This window comes from Chenopodium album, chromosome 4 (assembly GCF_948465745.1).
Source record: "Chenopodium album chromosome 4, dcCheAlbu1.1, whole genome shotgun sequence".
Taxonomy (NCBI): domain Eukaryota; kingdom Viridiplantae; phylum Streptophyta; class Magnoliopsida; order Caryophyllales; family Amaranthaceae; genus Chenopodium; species Chenopodium album.
Genome location: NC_137837.1, coordinates 5,138,977 through 5,150,312, shown reverse-complemented (window position 1 = coordinate 5,150,312; position 11,336 = coordinate 5,138,977). Strand labels below are relative to the sequence as shown.

Genomic DNA, 11,336 nt, shown 5'->3' with positions numbered 1-11,336 from the left:
AGTTAATCATAATTTTTCTTGCTTCATTGAACCATTGCGAGGATTTAGTGACCGCTTCCCTAAAGGACCCTCCATTTCTCACCATGTGAGAAGAAGGATTACTTGTTGCAGTTTTATCAACACCAATGCTAACAACCTGCTCCTCATCCTCAACTGATTGCATAACCTCATCATTAATACCCAGAGCTTGAGCAGAACCTTGTAACTTGACTATTGACCGATGAACAAGGTCATCCTCCTGACTAGAGGTAACCTCCATATCAGAAGACTGAACCATGGAACTTAAGCTAACCTAACACCCTAATTAAACAGGCCGCGACGAGATAAAAGGAATCTAAGAACGAAAGAACTAGACTTAATCAAATGCTTAAGAGCATGGAGAGAGCAACTCTTACTCCCTGGTAGAAGCAAGCTCCCGAGGCCCTGAGCACCAAGATGCTAGGGTTAACCCTCGATGACTAAACTTCTAGAGAGAGGAGAGAAAAAATTTCATTTTGAGGAAAAGGATTGAGACTAATCTAGTACGTAGTACATAAATTACCTCAATTTGAAAGTCAATCTCCTTCTATTTCTCAAAAAAGTCAATCTCCTTCTAAAAAGAAAAACGAGTCTCCTCAGTGTTATCACAGGCTTATCTTTCTATGACTTGAACCATGGAAGCTCTATAGAACCAGAAAAAGCTTCATCACTCTCTAATGGCGGCAACTACTTTTATTCAATTCACTCGGATTACGCGCCATTTTCCTGCTGTATCTTCCATACCCATTTCGTTTCTGTCTTCTTCACTCTTCAAACCTCGCCATCTCTCTTTTCGCTCCAAGTCACTCCGCTATTGTCCCCCTTTATCCTTCAATTCCACCAGGAAATTCACTGTTTCAGCGTCTATTTATGTCGGTGAGTTGTTAATTTCTCTCTCCTCCGTTCCCCTGATACCAAAATGTTCAATTTTCTTCATTTTTGTTTGGGTTTTCATAGCGGCATTTTAGCGAACAGTTGGTGCTCATGTTGGGGTTGTTGAGTAGCTGTCGAAAGATTGTATTTTGACTAACAATTCTGGCCTCACACATCTGGGATTTTTCTGGGGTTTTGAATTATGTACTTTGTTGTTTGATTTGGGCATTTTTACGAATTGTTTTGAGTTTATACAGGATTAATGGCAAAATGGTTTAGTATTCATGTATGAACTTAAGCTGAAATTTGATCATTATTATTGGATCTTTTTGGAAATCTGGACTATGCAACTGGTGTTTTGGACTTAGATTTCATGTTGGGAGTTCAATGGAACTTTCATGACTAGGAAGTGAATATGAGTGTTTAGGAACTTAATTGGTAGCTTATATTGTGATTTCTTTGTGTGCAAAATGGCACACCCCTGGTTACAATCTACATAATTATTACAACCAAGATCATAATATTCTGGGCCTGCTCAATGTTATTGCCAATGTTGATGAGTAAATTGCAGGAATACCAATTTTGCACCAAATTTTAATTTCTTTTTGGTGCTCATTGGATAATTTCTGCCCAAGCGTTCTAAGATGTGTGCTTTCACATCTTTAGAGACGATAATACAGTGACCTTTGCTTTTGAAATCAGGTTCTGATTGGTCTATAACTATAAGAAGTGACCTAACTGGGCAAGCACTTAATCATGCTTAGCTAATTTGATTATCCTACTTGTAGCTGCGGTATAATTGCTCTTATTAGGGGGTCAGATCTCATACATTCTTATGTTAGGAGACTTCCATCATATTATGGAATAAAAGTAACATATTTTTCCAGCTTGACTTGACTGTCTAATAAGACCCCATTATAACTGCCTAATTGGGAGTACAATGTTTGAGTACTGGTTTGTTATCTTTTTTTTTTTGGTTAAAATCCTGATTCCCTGACTTGGGTGTTCCTGTGAAGCAGCCGATGAAACATACGATGTCATTGTGGTTGGAGGTGGACATGCTGGATGTGAAGCTGCTCTTGCCTCTGCTCGCATAGGGGCAAAGACTCTACTTCTCACGCTAAACATTGACAGAATTGCATGGCAGGTAAATCTTCTGACACACATAGGATATATCTCTTACTTCTTGGTGTTACTCAACCTCTCCCATGGAGAATACGTAGTTATACAAAAAGTAGATTTTCAATTTGTTTGCCTGTGTAGTCCATTTTCCACCAACTAGTCTTTGTCTTAGTATTTCACGATTCCATATTTGGATATTGGAAGTAGCTAGATATTGAAGATACACGACTTTATTCCATTGTAGCATTGAAATTGAAACATGATATTCTCCATATTTTTTTGGAAAATGATTGTAAATCCATTACTCTTGCACCCCTCTTGCATTGCATGCTCATAAGCAACCAAATCCTGAAAAAGGAAAGCAATAAGTGTACTTAATTGAACATCTTGATGCGAAATGGATTTAAGAATGATTTTAGGTGTAAATGCTATTCAAAGACGTAGTATATCTCTTGTCATATTCTTCCCAGTGCATTTGTATGTTGAAAATTTATTCTCATATAGTCAGGGCTTCAGGGGGAAACACATTGATGATGGAGATCAGTATGCCAAATTGCTATGACTATGTTTATTTAAATTAGTGTCTTAAAGATATTTCAGTCTTTTTTCTTCAGACTGGTGTTGATCTTGACTTTGTATAACCTTTCATTGGCTCCCATTTCTTAAACTAGTGATTTATTGAGAAGGCTGAGATTGTTGCTTCAGTGTTTTGTTTTCCACTCTCTGTTCACTATACTTTATCTTATTTGGTCAGCAGTTAAGCTAACCAAGAATTTGCATGCAGCCATGCAATCCGGCAGTTGGCGGGCCTGCAAAATCACAACTTGTACATGAAGTGGATGCCCTTGGTGGTGAGATAGGAAAGATTGCTGATAGGTAATATTTGTTTTGAATAGGAATTTAATGGGGGTCTGAGAAAGGGAGACACCACACACTGTTTGCTATTTTTTTTTTTTTTTTTTTGAAATAAACACTGTTTGCTATTTGATTAAAGACGAAAAGCTGATGATGTGATGAAAAACTGTTTACTATGTCCATGACTGCTTTTCTTGCTAATTCCAGCCTATTTGAAATCATATAATGTTTTCATATTAGAAAGAATTTATTGTAATCATACGGTGACAGCTTGATTTTGGGGGAGCCTGTTGTGCTATCTCATTATATTTTTTTGAGGCATATGTTGTATCTGAATTTCTGTGCTACATCTGTGCTTCTGAAGTTTTGAATTTTGTAGGAAATTGTTTACTAGTATACGAGTTATCTATCTGTACCATTAGCTTTGATGAAGATTTATGGCTTTTGCTTTACAAAGAGTTTAATGCCTATCCTTTTTTTTTGGTTAAAATTTTAGGTGCTATCTGCAAAAACGTGTGCTTAACACATCCAGAGGCCCAGCAGTTCGAGCACTGCGCGCACAAACTGATAAGAGGGAATATGCTATGGAGATGAGGAATGTTGTTGAAAAGTATGCTACTGCCACTAACCTATTCTAAAGGACTTTTTAATTTGCCGGAATATGATGAATTGTGACAACTGAGGACTATGTATTGCCGTTTTTTAAAATTCTTTTATATATATATATATATATTTTAAGTTAGTTACGGAGTACTCTGTATTAACTTATCATTGTGGTTTGTTTAAAATTTAATTCAACCGTCATTCCTCAGTTGGGATGTTGTCACTTTGATTTATAGAAGTCTGGCTTCTGGCAGAAGATGCAGCTTACAGAATTGTTTTATCCCTCCTCAAGGCTTTTGCTAGAATAATTTGTTGTTCCGGCCAACTTATAGAGCGTGCATCAATATTGAATAAATTTTGAAAAGTAGATAGGAAATACTACCCGTCTCATTTTACTTGTTACCTTTGCTGTTGGCAGAGTTTTTAGGAAGTGAAAACTTTGAGAGATTAAAGGGTGAATATGCCTGGGTCCTAACTTTAGATACTCCCTCCGTTTTTAAATACTTGCTCCATTTCTCCATGCGCGGAGTTTTAGGAGAAATTGGAGAAAATAATAATATATAGAGATAGTGGGGCAAGTGGAAGAATAAAAAATTGTAAAAAGCAAAAGTAGTGGAGAAAATTAGAAGAGAGAAAATATGTGGTGGGTCCACTATGTGAGAGAAATTAGTTAAATATTGTAAAAGCTTTCCAAATAAGGAAATGGAGCAAGTATTTAAACACGGCCGAAAAAGGAAAGTGGAGCAAGTATTTAAAAACGGAGGGAGTATAATGTAGATTAAAAAAGCTTGCCAAAAATGGGTATGTAGCAAGTAATTTTAGACATTCATTTAAGAAATATTTAGGAAGTAAAAAGACATGGAGAGAATAATGCTTTCTAATTGGTATCTAGTAGAACATTGGAAGATATGTGCGTAGTTTATGGAGAACATGTAAATATCACATGAATTTTTTTTCTATGTTGATATTGAATTTAGTTGTATGGTGCCTTATGACAATTCCTTTTATCAACTAATCATTTTACTTTTGCAGTACGGACAATCTCTCGATTAGAGAGGCTATGGTGACAGAAATCATTGTTGGGAAGAATGATAATGTTGAAGGAGTCCGGACTTTCTTTGGAATGAATTTTTATGCACCTTCTGTTGTTCTTACTACTGGGACATTCATGAGTGGCAAAATATGGGTTGGAAGAACCTCCATGGATGCAGGAAGAGCTGGCGAGTCAGCCTCTGTTGGACTCACTGAAAATCTTCAACATCTTGGATTTGAAACTGATAGGTTGAAAACAGGGACTCCTGCACGTGTAGACACTCGTACTGTAGACTTTTCCAAATTGGAACCCCAACACGGAGATGAAGAGGTTCTGTCATTAAATCTTATGTGTACGTTTAACTGTTGAAGTTTTTGGATGGATATATTGATCAACTTTTTTATTTTTTGGCTCTGATTTGTATGGCATCATGTATATGCAAATCTTGGTAAAGTCTACTTCTATTGTTACAATTGGCACAGGAAGAAATTGTACTGATTTTGTAATGGTGATTGAGCAGGTCGGCTGGTTCACCTTTGACCCTGAGCTTCATATTGAAAGGGAACAGATGTGCTGTTATCTGACACGTACAACAAAAAGTACACACACGCTGATCAAGGAAAACTTGCATGAAACTCCAACATATGGTGGGTGGGTTGATGCTAAAGGGCCTAGATATTGCCCTTCTATTGAGGATAAGGTAAATTTTACAACCTAACATTTTCATGCACCACTGCACTCTTATTATTTTACCCCTCTGAAGGAAAAAGTTATCAAGCAAGCACAATTTTTAGAAATGGAAGTTAGTCAATAGGTTTAATCTCTTAATCCCTAATCATTAATGTATAGATCTTCACCTTTATTTTCTTTCTTTTTATGTGAATTGAAACTTTTTAATTTCACTAAGTTTAAGGTAATTTAAGTTTCAGTAAGATTCTAACTGATGTAGTGAGATTCGCTGAGAATGCTAGAATTGAGATAGTGGCTTTGGTAGCATGCTAATGTTATAGTTGAGCCCTAAAGAGACATTCAAGGTCATTCTAGGCAAAGTATGTATTTTTTTTTCTCTTTTTAGCAAAAGTTGTTATTACTTATGTGTTGTCTAGAGATATCTGAACAAGAAATACGGTAGTCAGAGGGATCTCACAACTCACAAGAACCACCAATGAAATGGCTTTCTCTGGTACTCCATTATCTTTGATTTACTGTATAGTAGGATGTTTGTAGTGTCTACTCCGCATAAAGCCATAAACCCAGTGTCTTGTGCTATTCTTCTGTTTATGGAGGGGAGACTGGTGCATGGATGAAGCCGATGAACTCAGTCTAATCCTGCAAGGAAGTAGTTTATGTCTTTTTTTTTTTTTTTTTTTTTTTTTTTTTTTTTTTTGGGGGGGGGGGGGGGGGGGGGGTGGTACTGTTTCTATAAAGATTTCACCTTATATTCATTCTCTCAGAAATCTTCTTGTATCACTGTTTGGTGCTTCAGATTGTTAGGTTTCAAGACAAGGAGTCACATCAAATTTTTCTTGAACCAGAGGGCCGAACTGTGCCTGAGCTTTATGTACAGGTATTCCGTGTTCTGTTCATGGTTCTGTATTTATTATTTTAACATTATCTTGCTTAGTTGATTGGTTCCTCAGTTGTCAGAAATAGTTTAATGCAAGTTCTCTAATTACTTTTGTCTTAATTTTAATCTTATTTTTCTATTATGTTTTTTATCAGCCTTCTCTTCTTTTGAATGGCACTAATGTCATACCTTCTCCCCTGAATTGATAATACAACGTCAAATTAATATTTGTTTGCAGGGATTCTCAACTGGATTACCTGAGAGGCTGCAGCTACCGTTGCTGCGAACATTACCTGGACTTGAAAACTGTACGATGCTGAGGCCAGCTTATGCTGTGGAATATGATTATTTGCCTGCTCACCAGTGCTCTAGATCTCTGATGACCAAAAAGATTCAAGGTCTTTTCTTCTCTGGTCAGATTAACGGAACAACCGGCTACGAGGAAGCTGCTGCACAGGTTTAACTTCCCCACGCCCTTATCTTTTCTCTCATTCTATATTACATTAAAGAAGAGTTATATTTATATAAGACTACATGATATCCATAGGAATGCATTGTAATTCCCTGCTCATGTCAGACAAAAGACTCCTTTAAAAGTAGCATCAGGAAAAAGCATGATGACAAAGAAGCTAAAAAAACCTTTCTGTTTTCTAGCTTACTGATTTATTTTATAGAACATAGGTATTGTTATTTTCTGGTACAAGTATACTGAAAAGTAGCTGGGAGAATCTTTTGAATTTTGATAATATTCCTTAAGGAGTATCTAGCATGTGCAAAAATAATAATATATATGATAATTACTTAAAAGAAATATTACTCACATTTAACCCCATGCACGTCATGGGCCACCAATCTGGCTATCAAGATAAATCCAAGTTCCCTAAAACTGAGCTGTATGTTGCTTACCTTTCTGTAGGGCATCATTTCTGGAGTTAATGCTGCAAGGCATGCTGATGGAAAATCCCTTATTGTTCTTGAGAGAGAAAGCAGCTATATTGGCACTTTAATTGATGACTTAATCACCAAAGATCTCCGAGAACCTTATCGAGTGTTAACAAGGTACTAGCATTTTAGACTTTCATACATATTGTTTCTAGGAGTCCTAGGAAAGAAATGGGAAATTTTCCTTTTTTCTTCAATTGATTTCTTAATTTCCATGCTCCTTTCAGTCGTTCAGAACACCGGTTACTTCTTCGATCTGATAATGCTGATAGCCGTCTTACACCTCTGGGCTATGAAATTGGTTTGATTGATGATAGACGCTGGAAACTATACCAAGATAAGCAATCACGAATTGCGGAGGAGAAAAAACGGCTGAAAACTGTCAGGATTTCCGGTAAGCTTTCTTCTGTCCTTTTTTTTCTTTTTTTTTTTTTTTTTTTTTTTTTTTTTTTTTTTTTTTTTTTCTTGAGGGCAGGAAGTTGTGGGTCAAGTATTCAAAGTAATGGCAAGAGTTTTTTTAGACATACTTCTCTTGGCATGCTGCATTGCAGTTTCTGAAAGGACTTGTGAACCTTTTAAACAGTTCGACTTGCTATGAGAAAAAGACATGTATAGGAGTTTGTTAAACTGATGCTCACATTTTGAATTGGAGTGTCTTCCCATTTTTTCGGTGCAACACTGACCAGTAGATTTGTCCTCATTTTCTGTAGTAGTGGTTGTTTTTTCTTGTTTCAAATAAATACTTTCCTTTGTTCTACTCTTTTGAGTAACTATGTCTTGCTGATTTCTATTTTGATTTTAATAGTGGAAATTCCTAATATTAAGAAAAGTTAATATAGAAAAGGTGCTAACTCGGTTAATAGAAGGGTGAGATTTCCACCTTCCTGGTTATCTCTAAGTTTCTGGTACTTTCTATGTGTGTAGGCGGTGATCTGGCTGCTGATGTTACCCTTTTATCTAATCAACCGGTGAAGGATTCATCAACCTTGGAGAGTCTTCTTAAGAAGCCACATATAGAGTATCGAGTTCTGGATAAGCATGGCTTTGGGAATCAATGCCTATCCAAAATGGAGAAAGAATGTGTAGAAATTGATATTAAATATGAGGGATTCATTATCAGACAGCAACAGCAGCTGCAGCAGGTGAATTCTTGTGTGCTCTTGGCATGTTTGTCTTAACTCTTTATAACCCATGTCTGCTTTATCTGGCTCACATGTCCTCAAGTATGAAATCCCTTCCATTGTCATCCTTGATTTGATCTTTGCTCTATTTGTAGATGGTTCATCAACAACACAAACCACTTCCAGACAATTTAGATTATTACTCAATGACCACTTTATCTAGGGAGGCACGAGAGAAACTCTCTAAGGTATATACTCTCTTATATGTATAATCTGCAGCATCCGACAGGGTCAATTCTTGTATTATTTAACATCTCTTTGATAATTTTGTGCTTTTTGAACCCTGGAGATGCTTTTCTTGTGTACTTAGTACCAAGCTTATCTCATGGATACAAAACTTGGCAAATTCCATCTCTTTTAACATTGCATTCCTCTTGTGTTGATAAGTGACCTTGTAGCTTGCATTAGAGTATGGGGTGGCATCGTTTAAACATTGATATTGTCAATTACGTGATAAAACTATTCGCCCTGAAGAATCAATTGCATATCATTACCCTCTGTCCCTCCCAATCCCCTCTCTCCCAATTCCCCAAAGGGAAAAAATAAAATAAAAATGTGTAGATGTTTTCTCTGCAGTCTGCAATTTGTGTTTTGGCCTCACTTCTCAACAATAAGAAAGAAAAAAAAAAATGATATATGATCTCTAATGTAATTTCAATTGAGGTATATCAATGTTTATTTTCTAATAAATTTTAGCTTCCGATGATAAGACTACTAGAGTTCTTTGAAAGCTTTATTAGATACCCAAATAGCTTAGTTTATTAGATCAAGTCGTTGCCGCTTACCATCCCAGTGAATGTTAACTTGAGATGTAACTGGAACTCATTAACAACAGGTTGGCTTGGTGAACATATTAAACCTGTCTATGCTGCAGTAACTTTTAGGTTGTAGAATGCCCCTTGTGGCATACTACATTTTGGAATTTTGAAATGAGGGAGGGCATGTTAATGGGTTTTTTTTTGTGACCATCATGTTTTCTCATCTTGCTTTTTCATGCAGAATGTTATTGTAAGTCCTTATATTCAGCAAGATTTGAGCCATGTGTCTGAAATATTAGTTTTCTTTTTCCTCCTTGCAGGTAAGGCCACAGACCATTGGCCAGGCAAGCAGAGTTGGTGGGGTAAGCCCTGCTGACATCACTGCTCTGATGATCATTCTGGAAACAAATCGAAGGCAAGTTCAGGAACAGAGGAGGCGCCAGATGATGTCGTCTGTCTTAGTTGAGCCTGAGAAGGAAGAATCTTCAGTGGTAGAGGCAATCAGCTCTTAGTATGTGAATCTATATGTTGGAAATGTAACTCTTGATTTTCATGTGGGCATAAGCCTATGCCGCGGTGCTTCAGCATGGTGGGTTGTATGATAAACTACTCCAATTCTTGCCTCTTGGACTGTTAGAAATCCATGATGGAAGCTCTTTGGACCTTCATTTCTCTGAAGCAACTGGCTCAGATCAGAGTAAATCCAACACCGGCAAGTAAGAAGAAAAGTTAAAGCATATACAAGGTGATGTGTCTTTTTTGTCTAATCCTGAATTAGCTTTGCAATTGCCAATTTTGTTATTCAACTTAGTTGTGATACACTGATGCTAGTATAGTAATATTATATGTTGCTTTGAAGCTGAAGTGCTTATACAGATAGTTAAGCAATTTTTTCCTCTTTGACAACTTAGTTGTAAATACGAACTATTTATTCAGATAATATCCAATTTTGTTCTTCTGAATTGATTTTAGGCTTCTCTTTGTACATTATTGAAACTTCAGATACAATTCAGGCTTTTATATTTTTCTCGCCTATTAATTTTTATTTGGTTAATACCTTGATAACTAAATTTAATTTGTTTCCCACAATAATCTATTTTTTTAATAGACATAAATTTGACGCGACCCAACTAGGCCTGCTCCCGAACCATTAGTTTCCTCTTACGAATATGACCAAAAACGACTCGATTTCCACCTCTAACGTTGGAAATATAGTGGATTGGGCCTAGTAAGGATAGTGGGCTTATTGAAGCTTATCTAATTGGTGGTTGTTATCCAATTAATAAAATTTAAAAATTGGAAACTGGAAACTGCTGTGCTGTGTGATGACCCCATGATGACAAATAAAATAGTTGGCAAAAACTCAAAAACTGATGTTTAATCAAGGCATAAGTCAACAAGCTTTGGTTGGATTGATTTGCTAATCTCTTAATGATCACACCAATTTCTGCCCATATCGTGTTGCCATGTACCCCCATCAACCTCCATTCCATTAAATTATTCATTTTTCCTTCTCTTTCTCCCTCTTTCCTCCCCATTTTCCCTTTGTTTCATACTCTGTACAATGACATTGTTGTTGAGCAGATGGGACATGGAATACCTAGAGATGTAGCTTTTATTTTCCACCCCCTGTCCTAAAGTCTGATTCTTTTCTTGTTGTGATCCTCGAAATCATCCAATGGCAATATCAGAGGATTCGAAGGCCGGGATTTGTTATATATGGGTCATCTCTTCCCTTCTTTTGATCTTCACAGTCTCAGGTGCAGTCTTCTTGGTGCTGTACATGATCCAGCCTGCATACCTGGATACTTCTTTGTACCCCGTTATTGGCGGGTCTCTAGTTTGCTTCCCTTGGTTCTTTTGGTTCCTCACATTGGTTTATCGGATTGTTTCTCGTGCTTGTGGGTTTAGGATGTCTTGTTTTGGTTCCTCTGGTGCTGATGATCACCCTGATGATGCTGTTCCTTCTGGTGTGTCTGCTAGGAATAGTAACGGGGATGATGTTAGTCCTATTCCAATTGTTAGTACAGGTATTAGTAATGGTGTCGTCGATGGTGGAAATGGTAGCAATGTTGATTTAGAAAATGGGAGTGGGAACGAGAATGTAAACAGAGCATCTGGGGTGGTTGTACAGCCAGGAAGTCCTAGACGGGTTCATTTTGGAGGGGTAGTAGTTTTAGGTGAGGATGATGGAGGTGTCCCTGAAATCCAGGAAAGTCCTAAATCATTGTCGTCGTTGTCATCATCTTCTTCTTCTCCATTGACGGACAGCAATGAGAGCGAAAAACCTCTGAAATTATACATGGCTTCTTGATCTAGGAAGCTTAAAGAACGATAATTTCATGTTATTGACCATCTGGTTAAAGATTCACTTACATTTTGTG

General features: G+C 36.9%; 1 protein-coding gene across 2 annotated transcripts; it reads left to right on the top strand.

Annotated features, from left to right (window-relative positions):
- Positions 1 to 548: 548 nt before the first annotated feature.
- LOC145628677 (uncharacterized) lies at positions 549 to 9,989 on the top strand. Of its 2 annotated transcripts, none has more exons than XM_081681041.1 (13): positions 549 to 894; positions 1,908 to 2,038; positions 2,798 to 2,889; positions 3,365 to 3,478; positions 4,504 to 4,834; positions 5,025 to 5,204; positions 5,991 to 6,071; positions 6,310 to 6,528; positions 6,988 to 7,130; positions 7,241 to 7,407; positions 7,938 to 8,155; positions 8,290 to 8,382; positions 9,273 to 9,989. In XM_081681041.1, the coding sequence occupies exons 1-13, from the start codon at positions 696 to 698 to the stop codon at positions 9,462 to 9,464; spliced, it is 2,160 nt and encodes a 719-aa protein (XP_081537167.1). In that variant the 5' UTR covers positions 549 to 695; the 3' UTR covers positions 9,465 to 9,989. The 2 variants fall into 2 exon arrangements, with proteins under 2 accessions (XP_081537167.1, XP_081537168.1); XM_081681042.1 differs by having other exon boundaries at positions 550 to 894; positions 1,911 to 2,038.
- Positions 9,990 to 11,336: the final 1,347 nt, after the last annotated feature.

What these genes read in the sequence shown, in the direction of transcription:
- LOC145628677 (XM_081681041.1), top strand. Translation starts at nt 696, where the DNA reads ATGGCGGCAACTACTTTTATTCAATTCACTCGGATTACGCGCCATTTT. An exon ending in TTCAGCGTCTATTTATGTCG is followed by an intron (nt 895 to 1,907) that starts GTGAGTTGTTAA and finishes GTTCCTGTGAAG; the next exon opens with CAGCCGATGAAACATACGAT. An exon ending in ATAGGAAAGATTGCTGATAG is followed by an intron (nt 2,890 to 3,364) that starts GTAATATTTGTT and finishes TTAAAATTTTAG; the next exon opens with GTGCTATCTGCAAAAACGTG.